Source organism: Syngnathus typhle, linkage group LG7 (genome assembly GCF_033458585.1).
Source record: "Syngnathus typhle isolate RoL2023-S1 ecotype Sweden linkage group LG7, RoL_Styp_1.0, whole genome shotgun sequence".
In the NCBI taxonomy this organism is placed as follows: Eukaryota; Metazoa; Chordata; class Actinopteri; order Syngnathiformes; family Syngnathidae; genus Syngnathus; species Syngnathus typhle.
The window spans coordinates 13,401,790-13,423,370 of record NC_083744.1 but is presented as its reverse complement, the minus strand read 5'-3'; the positions used below and the strand labels follow the sequence as shown (position 1 = coordinate 13,423,370).

The following is a 21,581-nucleotide window of genomic DNA, read 5'->3' as shown; positions in this document are numbered from 1 at the left end:
ATTTTCCAGTGTTGGCCCACTCTGTTTTTTGAGGTCCAAGGCCAATGCAGCCATCTCCCACAACGTTTTAGAGTACTTCATGCTTCCTGCTGCTGACCAACCTTATGGAGATACAGATTTCACATTCCTACAGGACTTGGCACCTGCACACAGTGCCAAAACCAGCAGTACCTGGTTTAAGGACCAAGGCATACCTGTCCTTGATTGGCCAGCAAACGTGCCTAACCTCAACCCCATAGATAAACTATGGGGTATTGTGAAGAAGACGATGATCAAATAGTTTACCCACATTTACTGTAGTTGTGCGAGGATTTTATTTCACAAATTTTGCTCCTTCGTTTTTAACTTCAGCATATTTGTTCTATTTTTGCTATTGTTTTAATCTTTCACGTTTAATAAGACGTAATATTTACTTACTCTGTTATAACTCGGGGTACGGATATTTGGCCGAGAATGAAGACACTGGAGGCGATCATCCGTACTCACAAGCTTGTATTGTAGTTCAACGGCACACTACAACAACACCTGTCATTATCCCACAATACCCGGCAAGCACCACGGCATGTTGCTTAGAGACGAAATTCCCTCCCCCTTACTGTTGACATGCCATAGTAACAAACAACATACATTTTTTATGAAAAATTGCAGGCACATCAATACTTCAGTGAACAATAATGAATTTTTCTTTTCTTTTGATATATAACGCATTATCCAACAATGGACGTGCTATCTACAGAGAGAGGGTGGACTCCCTCACTCCGAACTGAACCCTAGGGATTATTCTGCCCCAATTCTAATGTCACTCCCTCCGGATAGACCACATAAAAACTACCGTAATTTTCGGACTATAAGTCGCGGTTTTTGTCATTGTTTGGGTGGAGGGGCGACTTATACACTTTTTTTTTTTCACTTTTTTGGGCATTTTATGGCTGGTGCGATTTATACTTCGGTGCGATTTATAGTCCGAAAATTACGGTACACATAAACTTCAGTGCTAACATTATGGCTATGGACAATGGCGTATCTCGATGGCCACACAATACCAAAGGGAAGGAGTCCAAAACTTCACACTTTTGCAACGTAAACATGTTATCTTCTTCAAATGACCAATAAAATCCTCTCTTCTGAATTATTTAACTTAGATTATGTTGATAAGTTATTGAAGTAGGCTACATTGTTTGCTATCAAGATTCAAGAAGTTTATTGGCCACGTTAGGGCATGCCAAACAAGGAATTTGACTCCGGTAGATCTCAGCCTCCGTTCAAAATGTAGGTGACTAACAACATTCAGGACGTGTGAAAATTGACATTTCTCAAACATCCCCTGATCTTAAACTCCCAGGAGGGGAGTAGTTCGAACAGACTGTGACCTGGGGGAGAAGGATCTGTAGACATGTTACTTGCACCTTACCTGGTCCTGGAGAGGTACAAGTCCCGGATAAATGGGAGGTTGGTCTCGATGATCTTTTCTGCAGTGCTGATTGTCCGTTGCAGTCTGTGCTTGTCTTGTTTGGTGGCCGATCCAAACCAGACAGTGATGGAGGTGCAGAGGATAGACTGAATGATGGCAGTATAGAAGGTCTGCAGCAGCTTCTGTGGCAGGTTGAACTTCCTGAGCTGTCTTAGAAAGTATAGCTTCTGCTGGGCCTTCTTCCGGGCAGCGTCTATGTGGCCGGTTCATTTCAGATTCCGAGAGACTTTGGATCCCTGGAACTCAAAGGTGTCTGTGGAGCAGGGATGAGAATTTTCCCTGGATCCGCGGATTTCCGTGTTTTTTTCTGTCAAATATCATTTTTCCTGCTACAGTTGAATAATTTGAATTTTCAATGTATATGTTTACTTTTGTGAATTAGTATGTACTGTATTTGTTGTACTTTATTTGTCCCAAAACAATGTTTTATGAAAGTAAAATTTTGTGACTTTAATTGACTCAGGTTTTTCCTGCTACAGTTGAATAATTTGAATTTTGACTGTAATTGGTTACTTTTATGAATTCGGATATACTGTATTTGTTCTACTTTTATTGTCCCAAAACGATGTTTTATGAAATTAATAAGCGGTTCAGAAAATGGATGGATGTTTTCTTTAATGTGTTGCTACCCTCATTTTAAAGCATTGGAACAGAACAGCCTAATTATTTGAACCAGTATTAAGTTTTCACCTCTCCAGGCAACTTTTTAAACAAACTATTCTTATGCTTGTGCATGACGATTGTTAAAAAACCTAGATGGCAGACCAAGTGTCTTCAGAAATGCTCTCGTTCATCTTACTTTGGTCAAATATCGTCCATTTTCTGCTCATATTGCAGCATTTTATGTATTTCATGTAATTTTAAATATTTCACCATTTACATGATTAAAACATTCAATTAAAACAAAGCGCATGTCCATCGAAGCAGAATGTCATCTAGCACAATTTATTCCACCATTTGTTTACAGTAGCTTTGTTTATGCACGTTTTGCTTTTGTAGCAGTCTTCGTAAATCAGCTCTCGGCATTCTAAAGTGTGAGTAGCAGCTGGCATGATTGCAATATTGAACAAATATTGTGAATATATGAACAAAAAAAGCAAATGAGCCCCTTTGATTGATCTACAATGGGACCGCAGCGTCTATTTTAGGGACCAATTGGCTCACATTTCCGGTTCAGCTTCAAGCAATCTTATCCACGCTAGCAGGAAGAGTAGCATTGATCAAAAAGTGGAACACATTGAGACACTCATACTCTTGAGATTCTCACAACGTAAGAGCATATGAAAAATCCAGCTCATCTAAAAGAAGAAAGTCAAACCAAGAGGTACATGTGTACAATTTGTCACTTACGTAGCTTCGCAGTAGCTGTAAACATCAGCAAAGTAAAGGGAGGACTGCCAGTCAGACACAGGGGACATCGACGTCTAGCTGTCAACATTTGAATCAGCGGACCAACACACAGGCACACAGAGCACTGTCCCAGTCAGCCTCCAACCTTTTACTCAGACAAACATGCATGAAAGCCCGACAATGCAGTATCCGAAATGTGTTACACAGCCAGAGAGACAATGTTGCCAGACATTACTGGCCTTTGTCTTCTCTCAAATGGGAGTTAGCACGCTTAGACTGTTTCTCAGCAGACCTCCACTCCATCCTGCCTCAATCTATGCGGTTGGCATTTCTCCAAATCAGATCAGTTTCCCCTCACTATTTAAGGAACATTCAGATTATTCTTTGTCAAACTGGCAAGGAAGAGCGCAGAAGAAGGGGGGGGGGGGCAGAACGGCTGAGCAATGAGACCCAGTATGTTATGACGTCATTGAGGAGTTGACAAGTGAGCGACGCACTGAATATTGTACAAGATGCTTCCATCTTGTTCATTACAACTTGGTTTCCTTGTGCTCCTATTCTCTTTTCCTGGTGTCATTTGATTCCAGTTTCCGTTCATACTCAAGTCTGCTTCCTCTCTCTTCCCCAGTTAAGGCCATGGAGAGCGCTGAAGAGAAAGTACTGGCAGATCCTGATCTTGACAAGGAGGATCTGGACACGGGACAGAGGCAAGTGGGCACACACAAGTATGGGGAGCGAGATGAGGCAGGTGAAGCTCTTTGACGGACTGGGTTGTCTTCATTCTATTCAGCAGATACTGCATAAGGTCTCTTTCAAATCCAAAGTTCTCATCATGAGCCACTTGTTCGTGTGGCAAATATTTTGGTTGGTTCATTTTTAGAAGTTCTCTTCCTTGGATGGAATATTCATATTTGTTTGTTTCTTCTGGTTTTGTTGAATGTGTGTCCAGATTTCCATGGCACGACTGTGAGCTACCCTAGTGACAGAAAGAGAAAAAAAGGGGTGTGGAGGTAAGCAAATATTTTCACAAGGCAGATTGAGCAACATAGGATGCAAAACTTTTTTGACAGTCTTCTTTATTGTATCCCTGACCATGTCTCTGGTAGTTGCATCTGCAGAGAGAGATCCTTGAGTCATTTTAACTCGTTGAAAAACATACCTCGGTTAGACTACGAGCAAAAATTAGTTTGACCCACTTAGCAGTTATCGCTATTGAAAACAGTGTGGTAAGGTTAATTTCATTTCATTGAGTGCCAAGGCATGACAAATAAGAGTACAAACTGTTTTTCAGATCTCCTAATTTGATATTTTCACCGTTATGTGTTTGCGTACCCCTCAAAGGAGGCAGTTACTTCACCTTGAACAATATTGTCAGCGGGCCCATGGTCAGTCAGTCAAATGGGTGTTCTGGGCAGGACCGATTAATCTCAAACCATGAGTCTATACAGCTGCAAAAGCGGAGGAAACATGCACAATTAATGTTTTGAAAGATAAGAGTGAAGTCAATACCAGTTTCTCAGAAAATGTCATTCAACACAGACACATAAAACACAAAGATGAAAAAGAGAAGACGCAAAAACATTGTTTTAAAACAGCAAAACCGTTCTGAATACTTGCATAATGTAAATCATGTTATATCACCCAACAATGCATAGCAGGGATGTCAATCTCATTCTAGTCTAAATTGATGTCAAATCAAAGCATAATAAAGACAAATAACAATTTTTCATCTTTGCATCACCTTTTGTGGTAGATACACAGGCACGGCAGTCTGGCTATGGTGTCTCCTTGCTGCAGTTCCTCAAGACAGATCACGCACTCGCCAGCATCCTTCATCAACACGTCATCTAAAGGTGGCAAACATACATAAAGAGATTAAAGTCGCTAAATATATGCATCTTGAACGCAACCATTTTAAACAGTCATTTGGAGAAAAGGTTGATTAGTCAGTACACAGTTGCACGTTATTGAGATTAAAAAAAAATACCACACAATTAAAATGCCTTTTTTCACAATACAGAAATTGCCGTAATTTTCGGACTATAAACCAAACCTGCATAAAAGTTGCACCAGCCAAAATTTGAACATGGTCAGGGACATGCCGTGCAGCGTTCAGGAATGGTCAGGAAAACAGGCAAGCTCGGTCGCCAACAGGCGTCAGAATTGGTAATAGTCAAAGAGCAGGAACAGGTAACAACCCGAAAGGTAGAAGAACCGTCCAGGAGTGACGGGAGTTTATAAGCCGGGGGCAGGTGTGGTGATGAACAGGCAATAAGTGGTGATTACTTGCAGGGCCTGGCTGAAAGCAATGTCAGTCACAGGATGGGAGGGGCAGGACCTGAGATACAGAACTATCCAAGGTGCTGATTGCACAGACACGTGAGACATAATACGTACATGGAAAAATAGAAAAAAAAAAGAATGGATTTAGTCTGAGAGCTTCTCAAGATGAGCCACGATATTCAAAAAAGTGGTCCAGAACAATTTGAACTTTCCTTGGCTTGAATATAGAATTTTCTCTGGTGTACAATATGACAGACGTACATTAAATCAATGTTTTTTATTAAGGGATCAATACTTTCCCGTTTTTAAGTACACACACACACACACGCACACTCTCTCTTTGTAGCAGTCAGTGCCAACAATATGCCGTGTTCTACTGGAGTTCAGCTTCAGTACAGTTACATCTCCGGACAACCAGGTCGTCGTATCATCTTCGTCAAAGAGCCTGATCAAAAACCTTTGGCCCACAGAAAATCACGTGACACATTCCTTAAAGCTGACTGGCTGACGCGAGGCATAGCAAGTCAAAAGTCAGTCTGCGGAAAGGCGGAACCGAGTTACAAAAGTTACAAAAACATCACATTAAATAAACATGAAGGACAATTACATTTTTGCCAATGCATCAATACCCACAAAATAATCATGACACTGTATGGAAAAATATTCTTCAAAAAAAAAAAAAAAAATCCCCATCATATATCATACCTAATTATAGCATATACATTTTTAATTAGCGGTTTCTAGAGCAGCATAAAAGGTGTTTTGCAGTGTTCCAGGCAGAATGTGGGGCAGATAAGGACAGAGAGATAGACTGTGAGATGCACAAAGAGACAGGAGACATATGCTCTGACTGCAAATCAGCTTAGCTGCTCAAACAAGCTTCCATCAACCTGCTCTCCTCTCTTCCCATTTTTCTATTGTTCTATTGGTTGCTCTCTCTCAGCATCTCTCATCCCTCTGAAAACACCTCAATGAAATTGCAGGGCACGTCCATGCAGCAAGCCCACGTCTATGCAGCAGGCCCTTTCTCCTGTTTAATTTCTCCAGTGTGTCAATCCAAATAGGAAGCGGAGATTAATCAACTCCCTAGACGCTACTGATCAACTGATTTAACATTCAATTTCTACTTCAGGCTTTTTATTCTTAAATTAAAGATAATCTTCCCATTGATTTAGGTCAATTTAAAAGCTCAGCAAAAAATACACATCATTTTGTGTTTATCGCCTTAATCTAACATCAAATGAAACCTAGGATTTCTGAGTGTCCAAGATGTGATGATTAATTAAAAATGTTTTTTTATGTATGTATCTTGCATTAATCTGTTAACCCCTGTTGTGAGCTGAAAATATCCTTCTCAGTTTCAAAACTGGGTCATTGCAGTCCAATATTACAGAGGGTAACATTCTGCAAGCTACAGTCCTACTTTTCCAGACATAAAAAAAAAAGCAATACATTTGCAAAGTTTCAAACATTCACAAGGACCGAATCACAAGGAAACGGGGAGTCAAGCTTTCTAGCATCGATGCGGACAAGGACATGGTGACACGTAAGGTACAAGGAATGTCTGTGTGCATAACGGCTGTTAAGTAGTAGAGCTAGGTGACTGACAATACAGGCATGCTGGGAAAGAAGATATGATTGCACTTGTCTTGTTGGTCTCACTTTGGGTGAAAAACAAAAAGGGGGACAGCCGGGCCTTAAAATATGTGAAATGTAATAATTTGCTGGAAATAAAAAATGACTGGTCAGCTAGACTTTCAGACCAAAAAAAAAAGAGGAATGAGACAGTTTCTCCTTTTACCCTCGCTTGTCGTATTCATTATCAGCCATCAGGGCACTCCATCACTGCGGATCCCATCTTCTTAAAGACAGTTTTATTCTGCTCACTCTGTCTATGTCACTCAAGCTTCTTTTTTTGCCTAAGCCCAAATTCAGCTTCAGGCCTTAAACTTGCATCACTTTTTTTTACAGCATGGGTCTCATGGGCCTAGCAAGGTGCTATTTGCGGAGCTGGAAATTGGGCCCCACCCCTTTACGAGTAGTTACATCATCACGATTATCGAGAGAAATACCACATTTGCACGTTTACTGGATGTATGGCACACACCCACGTACACTGGTATCGACAAGGTGACCTCCTGGTTCATATCAGAGTACATGTGCACAGTCTTGAGCAAACCATGTCACTGTCAATCTCAGTTGCTTGGGACAAAGAATTAACATGGCAGCTGTCAATCACATGCCTTCCAGCAGGAGAAGAGGAAGTCCATCACCCAAATGAAAAAGGAACTGGATTCAAAGAACAAACAAGAGGCATTGCCATGTCTAGCTGATTCTTGATCAAAATGTAATCATGATTTGGTGTGGTGTTTGTAAGTTACCCATGTTCTGAAAGTGCTCGCAAATGCGTGTTATACTTGCGCAGCAACCATGTGATGTTCTGCCCTTCCTGCTCGTGCTTTACCGATTTTAATGACTCCTCGTATTGTATATTTGAAAAACAAGACATGCTTTCTTTTCATAACATTGCAACAACCTCAGGTCAATTTGTTCGCAGGTGTTCACTTACTTGTGCAGTGTCACTCCTACCACATGTACCAGAGAAGAAGTGGGGCATTACTTCTTTTAGTGAGAGAAAAAGATACACTTTTTTTCATTTCCTCAAGCAACAATGAAAGACATAACAACCACAGCTACTTTATTCTTGTTATCCCTCAAGCACACAGCTGCTTGTGAATTATGTGACTCTTGAACGACTGTGGCTTGAAGAACTACTTGGGGACAAACAGATGACCTTGAGTGCCTTGAAAGGCGCCTTATAAATAAAATGTATTATTATTATTACATTATAAAAAAGGACAGACCGACAATGTTTGCCCAGATCAAGTACTAAGAACGAATGATGAAGCGGCAAAATTTGGTAACGCACCCATCTTAGTGTATATACTGTATATAGAGGATATAATTATTAATTTATCAGTTCATCTTCTGAACCACTGATTGCTTTATTGTCTATTAACCCATTCAAATCCGAAGTGAATTACTGCGTCTCAACCACTACGGCCAAGAGCGCTGTTATACATTTCGACCTTTAAACCCCGACCACAAATGGCTCATCCCCGGGGTATTTTTTTCGAGCATGGTAAGACGTAGGAATTCCAAAATAAGTGACCACGCGCTTGAGGACTTCAAACCAGAGGAACCATTCGATCTGGATTTGGGGCTAAAATTAGGTTTGCAGACAACAGGGAAGGAGAAGAAGAAGATTTGGAAGGCTTTGAGTCAGAATGGAGGACTCATTTTAATCAAGGCTGTTTTCACCTATCCCCAGAGATGAAGGTAGAATTTGTAAAAATTCGATTGGATGTTGAAAGACATAAGCTTACATTTATTTTATAACCTCTCAAATGTTTTTTGGAATTATGTTTCTATCTGCTACAGGGGCTGAGATTATTTAGTAGGCATTGACAGTATTGTTGAATTTCCAGTAAAAACAGGTTTCAGGAGTGCTTTATAAATCACTCGGGTTTTATAGGCATATTTTTCCAGGTGCTATAAGCCTTCAAATTGTATGTCACTGGCATATTTGTAATTGTAATATTTGGCATGTCTTACAAACATGCCTATATTGGGTGGGGAAATACACATGCCTCTTTCAAGCATCCTTTCAGCTAACATTTATCTTGTCCCTCGATCGAGCAGCAGCCAGGAAAGGGAACCGGACTCCATGTTTTGTTCAAGGGTAAATTAGTCATTTAAAAAAAGAGAAAGTTGCTGAGATGATGCTCACCATTGTATGAGAGTCGAGGCTTGCTCAGACACATGATGAAGTGAACTTCCATTTCAGTGGATGCCACAGATTTGGAGCACACAGGACACTTGAATCCTAAAAGAACACCACAGAATAAGTCAAGGAATAAAAGAAAAAAAGAAATTGTGTCAGTTGTATTTGCTCTTGGTCCATTTGTTGTGTCTTTTTGTAGATAAGCCATAATGATGTTTTAGGCAGTACTCTAGTAACACATATCCATATATCACGTATTTCTCACAATAAATTTCTTCATGCAAAATTTATTAAAGTCTGCAGCACAATTCTAGATCTTTTTCTTAATAAGTCTATATTCCCCACAGTTGTAGTTTTGCAAATTTAATTGCAAATTGTAATCCTGTATTTGTCACCAGTTACAGCACTTTAAAAGTAACCATATGCTTACTTTCTGTCTCTCTCCATGCTCAGACTCGGACTCACAGCAAGTGTCATTATTTACTTGGCTTACAATCAATCGCCTGATTTCACTGCTGTCAATATTGCAGACAACAACTTAACTGAGATGTGTGCTGTTGTTTGTGTGTGAATGGAAGTGGCCACTTCCTGTTCTTGACATGGGAACACACATTCAATCATGAGCTCGTTCTACCTTTTAGATGTGCCATCTTCAAAAACAGTTGTTATGTGAAAGAGAAAACACACATCACTCCAGAAAGTCCTTCTGTTCTCGACGGTGGGCAGGCAGAAAATCTGTCGTCGTCTGCCATCATAACCAAAAGCGGCATGCCGGAAAAACATTGGCTCTATGACATCGTTCCTTACAACTCTCACCAAAAAAGCTCTATGACATCATTCCTTACAACTCTCACCAAAAACATCTCAATACCTTTCTGAAATGACCAACCGTTTCCATGGGAACAGGAGAAAGAAATAGATAGATGGAGACAGGGGAAGTGGAGAGGATGGATGATGGGAGTGTAGAAAGGAGAGCTTTCAATTACATATTGCTGGAGTCATCGGGCAGTAGGCGGGGGACACCTGAACCAGTTGGCATTTATGAAGTGGTTTTCTCAATTTTCTTCCATACACCCTTAAAAATACTGAGTGAAAATTGCACAAACAATCCATTTTTGTACAAAAGAACCCAACATGTTTTTTTCCAAAACAACCAAAGGTTGGGTCAAACTGACTTCCTGGGTGGGTACAATTTTCAACCCAGCAGTTATCAGCGTGTAATACAAGACAAAAATGAAGATGTGACCGCAACAATGTTAAAAGTCGGAGCAGTATATTTGAAAACCATAGACCTCATCACAAATGCCTTCACATTCTACCTAACATGGGCACTTTAACTTATTAAATTGACCAGAAAAATCCAGTTTAGCATGCTGTTGCTTTATGATGCAACAAAAATGAAGGGGGCATCCATTCATCCATTTCCTCTGGCACTGGAGCCTATCCCAGTTGGCTTTTGGCAAACCAATCTCAGGGTACCTTTAGATTTGTTCACATTTACAGCGAAGGCCAATTTCTAGTCTTAAATTACAGCTACATATACATTGTTCATGTATTTTTTTAGGTGGGAGAAAGAAACCCAGAGTTCCCATGAGAAAACGAATGGATGGATGGATGGATGGATGGATGGATGGATGGATGGATGGATGGATGGATGGATGGATGGATGGATGGATGGATGGATGGATGGATGGATGGAAATCCTGGTATTTTCAAACCTACTCCCGACTTCCTTTCATCCAACTCTGTCCTCCTCACACATACGTAAAGATCAGTGGCCAGGCAAAGGCAAAACAACCGAGCTGCTGACGGATATCCAAGTTGTTATTCTCCTGCTGTGAGCTGGCTGGGGCTTCAGTAATGAGAGCCTAGGGGCCTGTTTGTGTCTGCTGTGGATGTTGGTGTGCATCTCCCTTCTGGATTTCTGCCCATCTATTGTATGTACATGCATTGAAGGAGCTGTGGTCATGTGGTTAGGAATTTGTGATTGAAATGCCAAATCTCACATCAAAATATTTGATAGTGAATCATGCAATCTGCAGATAAGCACAAATCCTGCTCAACCTGCTCCCTCCCTTTCATACCATGCTTCCACGCCTCACACTATTTTCCATCTTATCCGGTTTCTGCTCCCTCCCTCCTTGGACTTTAATCGTTGAGCTAATTGACTCAGCCAGATTTAGCAACAGGCTTATTCATGTCATTTCACACAACAAGGACTGACCTACTGTATACAGACAGCGCCACAAGGCTTTTTGACACACAACCTACTTCCAATGTTAAGTTCAACACAACACATTCATTCACTGCCCAGCCCCAACACTATGATCACTTGGAAGTAGATTCGATAAAGAGCTGTATCGAGAATTGGAATTGGAATTAACAATTGGAATGTGTGTTTATCATGGAGGTTGTACATTCGACTGAAATTTGTCCCTAGACCAAACAGAAGGATTAGACAACTCTAAACTAAAATGCAATTTTACTAATGAACATAGCAGAATAAATGATTCTGACAATATCCATCACGGCTAAACAAACGTTTCAAATGAAACATTTGGAATATTTTCTATGTAGTGTATAAGAATACCCATTTACCACACGACATTAACATAATAAAATTCAAAAGCTAAAAGGAAAATGTATTGCGGCACTGAAGTTACCAGTCATTTTCAGTTCAGTCTGCATTTGGGGTCTTCCACAAACAGTGAACAAGACTAACCTTAAATCGCATTAAACGTTTGGCTGCAGGCTGCCTGCCCTGCACGTTACTGGCTGTAAGGGGCGTGAGGGAGTGCTACGCGCCTCTCGTGTGCGGATCACTCTTACCGCTGTGCGCACTGAACCAGCGGGGAGCGATGTGCAGGGGCAAGGTGTCAGCCAGCGACCCCCGGGATCCCAGATAGAGCACTCCGTCTGTGTGATGCCGTCCACCGCCACCGTCCTGGTGGACGGTTCCGTGAGACCCTGCAGGTGTGCCCCCTGACCCGCCTCCAGCGCGATCCGAGTCCGTACCTCTGGGGGTGTAAAAGCCGAAGGGCACAGTGGGAGATTGCTCAATGTCCATCGCGGCCACGGAGCTCACCGAGCGGCTCCGTAGGCCCATGGTGCCGCTCGACCGGTAGTGGCCGAAATGGGCCGATGGTGGTACCGCGCTGTCATCCGTAGAAACACCGGGAAAAGCACCCCGGGACCGCCCCGCCGTGCTCTGCTTCCCCCCCATCCAACAAACGGGGGGCGGGGGGTTTGTTGGTCAAAGCGGGAGGGGGCTCTGCTCGATCCGCAAAGGGTCGAGGGAGCCGTAACAGGCTGTCCGCCCCCCTCCTCTCGCTCCCCTCTGTCTGTCTGTCTGTCTGTCCCTGGCGCTCTTGTGTGTCCGACTCCGCAGACTCGTCAGCTGTGACTCGGTGCAGACGCAACAGCTCGTTTCCCCGCTGAGCGGATCATTGGCCAGCCCGGTCGTCTGGATTCAGCTCTCCCAGACAACCCCCGACAGCACCGGGAGGATGCTGCTGACACGCTAAGTGACGCAGATAGTCCAGGATGACACACGCACGCACGGTGACACACATACAAGACTCCCCCTGACCGTCCCAGGTGATAAACGAGTTTGCGTCTCAGCAGCAGCGCCGCCGCAATATTCGCTCCGCCGCTCCTGTCTCATCTCGGCTCAGACATGGTGACAACTGTTGCTGGTCTGTCTGGCAGCCGTGACACGGCAATATGTCCGCGATGGTGTTTATCTCTTCGATCTGCCAGCATCCAACCAAGCAGTCGCACTGGAAATTGGGATCTCTTGCCCCGCCCTCATGTACCTTCCGCCGCCGCGACACGCCAGACAATGCAAAGAGGCGCAAACTCCGATAATAAATATAGATAGGTCGACTGTCCGACATGCAACAATTCATGACTTCAATTTACAAGAATATTTGGATCTGATATATGTAGCAAAATAAACATGTAATCGAACTTTGTGGAGGAGTCTGCGACACGTGCCTTTCTTATTGTACATTGATATTTTGGACAGGGTCAATGTACTGCCAAGGTGCACAAAAAACAAATCATTTATTTCTTAATTGATGGGGATGGTTCTTATATCTCATCCCATTTTTTTCTGCCATTTCTATGTTGTCAAATTCCCCACCATATGCTAAATTACTTGGTCAAATGTTTTGTTACAAATTATTTTCTCTAAGAGTGTGTGGGTATATGTGCGCTTGCCTTGCAACCGTCATAAAATAAACCATACTTAATGCAATAGATGCTAATCTATGCTGTTGTCATAACAACAGACATGATCTGCCTGAAGGGAAACGCTGAAAGGAGCCACCACTGTCAAGTCATAATGATTTTTTTCATAAATATACAATAGAATGCCTTTATTGGCAGGTATACAATGAAAATATGAAAGTTTTTTTTTTTTTAATTACTAACACCCAGAGTTCATGAATGATAAATAATTCGTTAATTAAATTCCTATCCAGATGTAAATAACTTGAAATAAAATCTGAAATGTTGATCCCTTGCATATATTCATCTGTCATACTCCCAGATTTTTAATCTGCAGAAAAATAGAAGAATTTACCACACTTATACACACTTATACTCACCATACTTTTGCACACAATTTTGTTACTTGCTTCATACTTCAAGGCTCTCTTGGCAGCAGAACCTTCCCCGGATTCATTAAGTTGTTTGGGTCAAGATCATCCTTGATGCTCTGCATGACCTGCATCGTCAGGGATCCCATCTCTTCATGGAGCAGTGCTCGCTTGCCCAGACCCACTCCGTGCTCCCCTGTGCATGTACCATTCATAGCCAAGGCCCGCCTGGAAGAAAACAAGGCAATGTTGTTTTCAGGCCAAACATACAAAGTCAAGGAAAAGTGTGAGAACATTGGAATTGCCAAGATTTCTGCATATATTGGTCACTAAACAATACAAAGAGGTTGAAAGAAATTACCTTGCCAACCTTTCACTGAACAGATGGACCCTATGCAGTTCTTCTGGGTCATTGGGATCAACTAACATCAGACAGTGAAAGTTCCCATCACCCACATGACCTGCGATGGGACCTGCACGAGCGTTACAGAGGGCAGAACATTGGAGGGGGGGGGAGGGGGATCCCTTTTACTTGCAAAACAATAACACTGTCATTCAGTTGTTTTGTGATAAACATGAGAATGAGAAATTCTGGAAGAAATCAGATTCATCCACGGTAGCGCTCGATGATGTCCACATTGTGCATCTTTTGCCTACCTATTCCACAACTTCCCACTTACCCGAAATTGCATTTTCTAGTTATAATTTATCGTCACGTTTTATTTTAAACAAACTTTATGTTGTGTGGCAGTGATGGCATGAAGAAAAGAACCTTCGCAATTGCACTGTGCTCACCTGTGAGTTTGTTCTGAATCAGGTCGGCCTTTGTCTCCACAATGATATGAGGCAGTTGGGAAATAGGAACACAGACATCTGTAGAATAGGCCTACAACACAAAACGGGAAATTTGTCAACCACATTTAAAAGGTTTTTGTAAGAAAACAACAATTGTATTAAAGGGCTGGCTATAAACCACAGTGCTTTAATGCTAGGTTGACTTTTCACAATTACAGGATGCCAAATTCATTATGTTATACTGTTGTGGTGAAACACTGGTTAGTACGTCCGTCTAACACTTTAGAGGTGCAGGGTTCGATTCCGGTTTCGGTCTTCCTGTGCGAAGTTTGCATGTTTACTCCGGGACTCCTTTGGGGACTCAGGTTTCCTCCCACATTCCAAAAGGCATTCATGGTAGGGCCGATCAACCTCTCCAAATTGTCCGTTGTGAGAGTGAATGGATTTTCATCTATATGTGACCTGCAATTGGCTAGTGACAGGTTCCGAGGTGTACCCCGCCTTTCCCCCAAAGACTCCTGGGATAGGCTGAATGTTGGTCTTTTGATTTTTATATGGCTGCTCGATAAAACCTCCGTATTTTCATGTCCAGCTATGTTCTTGATTGAATGTATACTGCTGCTTACAGAACTTGCTGCTTGCAACAATATGGTAGTCAACCAAACAAATAAGGTGCGCTATTATTTTTCACTTCTGTTCTGTTGTGGGATTTGCGCTGAACATCTTCATTCCACAAAGCAGCACAGAGCTACAATATCTTACCTTGCAACCAGGTCTTAGTGCCTGTGCAGCATACCAGGCGTCATGACGAGCTTTCCACAATCGGTTTCGTGTTTCTGCATCTCTAGCCCATTGAAAATCAGAGCCATGATTACTCTGTGTGATTTCTTCTGTGGGTACATGACAAAGACCGAGCATGAATTTTTGGGAAGTAAAAATGACATCATTCTGCAGACAGCAGAATACAGCTAATTGAATCTGTGGTCATATAGGCAAGTGGTAGAATCATACATTATACAGCATTCTAGAGCTAACATAAGTTTCCTTCAACTAAAGTAGACCATCGAAATATACGAATGACTATTATTTGACAACTCACCAGTTGTGTTGACTTGTTCTGCAAGGCTCTGTTCAGAACCATGGAACTCCAGGAATAGGGTTGGAGTAACGGGATACGACAGAGAGCTGAACTTGTTGCATGCGTTGATCATCACGTCATCGAGAAATTCTTTAACACCAAAATAAAGAAATATGCCATCAATGATCCTAAATGATCTAAGTATTTTTCAGGCAGTCTTGCTGGCAAGACTAACGTCTACGAGCGCATGCAACCTGTGCTCACCAATGCGAGCGATGGCTACCCCAGCTTGAAGAATCTGCACAGTGCTATCCACAGCAGCCTGCACTGAAGGAAATGAGCAGACTGCTGACACCATGGCTTCTGGAATACCATAGAGGCGTAGAGTTGCCTTAGTGATAATTCCCAGAGTGCCCTCTGATCCAACAAAAAGGTTCGTCAAGTTGTACCCCGCTGAAGTCTTCCTATAATTTATGGATGAAAAAAAAAAAAAAAGCATATCAATACTGTTGCTCCGAATAGAGCAAATGTTTGCTTGGGCATCCATCCATTATTTGAAACGTTAATAATGTTTCAAATCCTGTGTCCTACCTGGGACGTCGGCCCTTGCCAGCGGTGTGAATAATAGTACCATTGGCAAGTACCACTTCCAGGTTTATAACATTTTCTCTCATGGTTCCATAGCGTACTGCATTGGTACCAGATGCACTACAAGCTGCCATCCCACAAAGTGAAGCATCAGCTCCAGGATCTAAGAGGAAATGGATGTCAGTATCATTTTTTTCAAATTATTGTAGCAAAATCATCTGCAGAGAGTCAGAGAGAAAGAGAGCGGGAGGGAGGGTAAGATTGAGCCGCTTGATGGCCAAAATGAGAGCCAACAAATGTTTTTATGTGGATGGTGATGTTTTTTTTTTAAACAATACAAAGCAAATTAGAGGGCCCTTTTTTTAAATCCAAATATGCAGATTTGCATAATGGCTAGTAACAGATGCAGTTTGTTAACCTATGATTCATGCAGCATTCCAAAAATATGGATAAATATTTGAGATTCTGGACTAAAGAGAGACTTATGTTAACATAGGGTTTGTATTTGACTGACCAACAGGAAACCACAGTCCAGTGTCTCGCAGATGGGCATTGAGGGCTTTTCGAGTCACACCAGGCTCTACGGTCACATCAAAATCTTCCTGGTGGAGATCCAAAATGTGGTCCATATTCCTGAGGCTGAAGCACACACCGCCCTAAAGTAAAAGGGATGATGCGTTCAGTATTCTACTACAAGTGCGTCCCCTTGTGGTGGTTTTGAGGGGATGTTGATTGCAACCAGTTCTGAGGCAGCAGAGATCAATGGTCTGCTGGGTAATCCGGAGAGCCGGGAATTTTCCCGGAGGGCCACTCCAGTGAGTGGGAGTGGGCTATAATTTTTATAGCTGTTTTACAGCTATTATTTGACCTTTTTAAAGAATTTCACCTAAGTGTGGTCTTTCAGAAAATGCATAATGGTGAGTAGTTGTATGGAAGCATTTGAATTAGAGACACCATTTGTGTTTTTACAGTGCAGATCATCTCCCGTGATGGTGATAGCAACTACACAAAAGTGTTCTTAGTGATATTATTGATAATGAGATTTTATTCTCCCCCACCTTGACTGCTCCAACCCCTCCCTCCAGGCCAGTTCCAGTACCAAACGGGATCATGGGCAGGCGCTTTTCATGGCAGACTTTCGCCAGAGCACTGACCTCCTCCACACAATGTGGAAAAACCACCACATCTGGTGGACGACATCTAGACAGACATTGACATAGGACATTACTAGACTGAAGGAAGTTATGGTATGAAACTGCAGTTTAGCCCTTGTCAAAAGCCGAGGTTTCAAATCAAGATCCAGAAAATAGAAACCCTGCCACGGGCTATAGCCACATCCTTCTAATTAACCGACTGGAGCTCGTTTACCTTCCGGCTTTTTTGAAGCACCTTTCTGGATCTGAGTTTGAAGCTACAAAATAGTGTATCGCTTTACAACAGTCCCAGGAAATGGCATTGCAAGGTAAGGAATGGCACATAAGGAATTACATGGAATTTGGCACAAAAAGGCATGTTCACTTACCTCTATGCTCAGTGCTTATTAATAGATTGTATTTATGGAGTACTAATGCTGTCATACATCAATTGCTGAACTAACTGTCTATAGATGTTGTTAATGTTGCCATGCTTACATATCTCAACATAAATTCCAAATACATTCGTGTAGCTTTGACCTGTGTACAGATTCATCTTTGCCGTGTTGCTCTCTGACAGCGGTTCCCAGCGACACCCCATCCTCGCCACATATTGACCTGAATGTAGAAAGTGCACTGTCCAAAGCAGCACTCTGTGTAGACACACAACAGGCATATATTAAATAAACGAAATATATATTCAATTTATTATGTTCGTATAATAAATAAATAAATATTTAAATAAATAAATACATAAATAAATATTTAAATAAATAAATAAATAAACAAACAAATAAACAAATAAACAAATAAATAGATAAATAAATAAATAAATAAATAAATAAATAAATCCAACAAAAATACAGTACTGCAAAAGCTTGGGGCACAGGCTAACACAGTACATTTGCGGCTAGCACCAAATCATTCGTTATATCAAAATGCATTTTTCTGCACAATAACATAAACGGACCTACTTCGTGCAATAAATGTGTTACTCTGGAATTATATTACCCACAGTACATTGACATTTAACATAGCCCACATGACCTCGATCTATCTAAACAACAACAAAAAACGGGCGTGTACTTATATGATTGCAAACTTACCCTGGCGATGTTAATCGTTGTAAAACTGCGACGCTGACAAAAAAGTCGCTGACTTGCTGCCAGCTTAAGCAACATTGTTTTGCCTTTACTGTACCATACCACCATTTTAGTCCATTCTCATCAATACGCCAAGGTTTTCCGTTTAAAGATTCAGAATAAGTGGCAATTAAAACACTTCCCTTCTTCAGTGGCTTTATCTCTTTTACTTTGAAAGCATTTCCGGTTGTTTTTTTTCCTGTTCAAGTCTGGACCTTTTAGGTTTTTCACAAGATCATTTCCTCGCTTGACTAGTGCTGTCAAGGAAATACAGTAGTTGTTAAAAATACCATGAAAGTCCTTCGATTTTGTCACAGCTAAGTCTGACGGAAAGTAGGTTATCTTGCCTTTGCTGAGTGAATCTTTCAAACAATTTGTTTTGCATGAAATCTGCTTTCTGTTTTACGTGAGCAAGACAAAGTTCACTGACTGGCGTATGAATGTGTCACTTAAGCGCTCATTTGACTGAAAAGGTCATTATGAATTTAAAAATTGTATCTGTGTGTTTTATATTAATTATTATGGTGGCTCAAATGAACATTGAAGGGAGGTGGGTTGAAGGTTTGTTGATTATATTAAATGAATGCTTGTTATTTTTATTGTCCAGAATGTAGACTCCACGTCAACGTTAATGTTCTGTGCAGGAAGATGTTCCCTGTAGACCTTCCACCTGTAGATGAAACTGACCTGACGTCAGCATCTGAAAAATATCTTTTGTCGCTTGAATCCAGACCTGAAGGTCATGAATGGTTTCAGTCATCCAGCACATCTAAGGTCTATTTGAAACCCCACATATTGTCTTGTATTGTATGATAGACATTTTACCTCAAGCAAAATGATGTTGTTTTTATATTAGAATAGGTGCGTTTGTTTCTATGTTTTCAAAGAACCTATACTTTGTCTTTCCAATTAGTTGCAAATAACAGCAAGTAACATAAAATGGTTGCAACTGTTTGAAGATGACCAAGCTAGATGTTCATTATTGGCACTTCATCCACCCGATGATCCAGCTCAAGGTGCGATCACACATTCTCACACAGACATATTACAAACATGCATACACACACACACACTCCCTCTGACGCTCCCTCCTGTCCATTTGCCTTCTAGTATTGGCCTTATACTTGCATGGAAGTTGGTGGCGTGTGAATGACGTTTTACGGACATCCTGCAAAACAAGAACTGACTTGCTGCCAGTAATCCCACTTTCATATTTGATATATTTATATATGTGCTTCTACCACAGTATTGAATGCATATAATTATATTGAGGGACTCATTGTGTGGAAATTGAAACTTAAACCTTGATCCTGGTCATGAACAATCTGGAAAACCTAAACACATTTACTGTTTATGTTGTAATTTCTATTCAATTGTTGGAAAGAGAAAAAACTAAGAGTGAGGAATTACATCAAGGCCCCCAAACATATTTATATATTTTACATACAGATGATACGCTGAATTTCTAAATCTCGAAATGAATGACTTGAACATAAAAAAAAAACTGTTTTAGAATTTGAGGATTCAAATGTTTCCAATCGGAGCTTTGCTAGAAAGAATCACGTGATGATTTTGGTTCATGTTTCTCAAGAAACTTTCTGCAACATGGTACTATTCATTTTGATAAGGCTTCATTTTAAAGTTAGAGAGTTGCAGTAATTATGTTTGAATTTGTATCAAAGCAGCTGCCACAATACATCCAACCATAGAAAATATTCACGTCTCAAAACGTGCTCCACCACCAATCTTGCTGAATCAGGTAACGGTGACAGCACGGTAGTGTTCAAGATCTTCAAAAGATCTTCAAAAGTCAAAAATGTTTTCAGACCAACAAAGAAACACAAATTTACCATTGGGCAACCTGTTTTCTTTAGGTGCACTCACTTATGGAGAGACTCATTATATTCCTGCTGAGTCAGGTCGTGGAGCGGCCGTCACAGGAAGAAGCACTCTTCTCCCTGCACCCCCGCACGGAGAGCGCCAAATTGCTGTGGAGAGATGGCCAAGCAGTCGGCTTCTACACTGTCAAGCGCAAGGGTATCATACTAAAACCTTGCATTTGAGTTTCTGCATCTGGGCACAATTTTGTGCTGAGTGCATGGGTGGACTTTACTTATTATACTTCTCTTGCATTTTTGAGTAACTAAATATGAACCAAATTATGCACAAACATCATCTGTGTGTTTTTCCAGGCAGTCTCTGCGACAGCTGGAGTAGTCGCTGCTACCTGCTGCCTGTTCTAGACACTATACTGGTGAGGACGAGCTGGCGGAGGAGAGGACTGGGCCTTAAGATGCTGAGTGACTTCTGCTCCTCCTTCCCCAGCGAGGAGGTGCTGGGAATCAGTGTGCCACTTTCAGCCAGCATGGTTGCAGGTTCGAGCATTTTCTAGTGTAACCCCAGAAAAAAAACATTTAAAACTTTCTATTTAAGGGCAGCAGCATATAAGCCCAAAAAGATTACGGATAGTTATTTTAACTAATTCATTTTGAAGGTTAACTCCAGTGAGAAGCTCAGTGGCATTTAGTACTAGACAACATTTGGATTTTCATCAAATGCTTTCTACAAAATACCTCTGTTTTAAGTGTGTAGGCACTTTTTGCAACTGAATGAAGATCACAGAGACCTTCTGTATGAAGTCGAGGCTCCGGGTGCATGGACTCAACGGCGAAACATCTGGCTCAACATCCAACTATCCCGCTATGTGCACAGTGGAGAACAAGTTGGCTGAGTAGGAAACCTCATTTGATCCAAGACTGGGTCCATATATCTTGTATCTTCTACAAGTTGGTAGAAGTTCTTTTGTTTTAGCTATCGTAACTGTTTGATTTACGGTTTATTGCATCTATCCGTTTTACCGACACGGATGAGCTTGAGCCGGGGCGCGCTCCGGATAGGTTGCCAGCCCATATTAGTTCTTCCTTCAGGAGTTATGTCACACCGAGCTGAGGAGCAGAGAACACCCAGCACGAAACAGATGAGTTGGGTGAAAAAATTGAGAAGAAATAAGATTGCTATCAAAACTGGTGAAATGTACTCCTCCTACATCAGTGGTTCTTAACCTGGGTTCGTCAGCAGTGTAGTACCTGAGATTTATCAATCCTGTTTGTATACTATTCACTATTTTTTTTATCATTGTCTTAGAGGGGCATAGAACATGTACATTGATTCACTTGTAAAATAGTTGGGTATCAACTAATGTCTGTTCCCCAAATTAAAAAAAAATACACTACCAAGGAATTCTTTAGTGGTGTAGTATTTTTAAAAACGTGTCAGCTCGAGTAAAGTCCTACAACGTTTCATCAACTCATGGCTTGGCAGCAAGACTGGATCAACAGTAGTCCAAAAACTGGTCC

At 41.4% G+C, this 21,581-nt stretch overlaps 3 protein-coding genes across 11 annotated transcripts; 1 reads left to right on the top strand and 2 right to left on the bottom strand.

The window, feature by feature from the left end:
• Positions 1–4,153: 4,153 nt before the first annotated feature.
• On the bottom strand, positions 4,154–13,101 carry znrf1 (zinc and ring finger 1). The gene is made up of 4 exons (XM_061282864.1): positions 11,718–13,101; positions 8,895–8,990; positions 4,563–4,668; positions 4,154–4,269 (listed from the first exon to the last, which is right to left on the bottom strand). The coding sequence occupies exons 1-4, from the start codon at positions 12,109–12,111 to the stop codon at positions 4,212–4,214; spliced, it is 654 nt and encodes a 217-aa protein (XP_061138848.1). The 5' UTR covers positions 12,112–13,101; the 3' UTR covers positions 4,154–4,211.
• Positions 8,911–18,350, bottom strand: ldhd (lactate dehydrogenase D). 5 transcript variants are annotated; one of them, XM_061282854.1, is made up of 12 exons: positions 18,190–18,350; positions 17,624–17,736; positions 17,009–17,150; positions 16,465–16,606; positions 15,954–16,113; positions 15,627–15,826; positions 15,384–15,512; positions 15,047–15,174; positions 14,285–14,375; positions 13,851–13,962; positions 13,499–13,717; positions 8,911–8,990 (listed from the first exon to the last, which is right to left on the bottom strand). In XM_061282854.1, exons 1-11 carry the CDS (start codon positions 18,292–18,294, stop codon positions 13,537–13,539), a joined length of 1,503 nt encoding a protein of 500 aa, XP_061138838.1. In that variant the 5' UTR covers positions 18,295–18,350; the 3' UTR covers positions 8,911–8,990; positions 13,499–13,536. The 5 variants fall into 5 exon arrangements, with proteins under 5 accessions (XP_061138838.1, XP_061138839.1, XP_061138837.1 ...); XM_061282855.1 differs by lacking the exon at positions 8,911–8,990 and adding an exon at positions 13,253–13,449 and having other exon boundaries at positions 13,529–13,717; XM_061282853.1 differs by lacking the exon at positions 8,911–8,990 and adding an exon at positions 13,253–13,449 and having other exon boundaries at positions 13,536–13,717.
• Positions 18,351–18,418: 68 nt separating this feature from the next.
• Positions 18,419–21,465, top strand: fam169b (family with sequence similarity 169 member B). 5 transcript variants are annotated; one of them, XM_061282860.1, is made up of 7 exons: positions 18,419–18,558; positions 18,874–18,999; positions 19,139–19,241; positions 19,336–19,421; positions 20,100–20,262; positions 20,418–20,600; positions 20,811–21,465. In XM_061282860.1, the coding sequence occupies exons 2-7, from the start codon at positions 18,874–18,876 to the stop codon at positions 20,954–20,956; spliced, it is 807 nt and encodes a 268-aa protein (XP_061138844.1). In that variant the 5' UTR covers positions 18,419–18,558; the 3' UTR covers positions 20,957–21,465. The 5 variants fall into 5 exon arrangements, with proteins under 5 accessions (XP_061138844.1, XP_061138846.1, XP_061138842.1 ...); XM_061282862.1 differs by having other exon boundaries at positions 18,870–18,999; positions 20,145–20,262; XM_061282858.1 differs by having other exon boundaries at positions 18,870–18,999.
• The last annotated feature ends 116 nt before the right edge of the window (positions 21,466–21,581 follow it).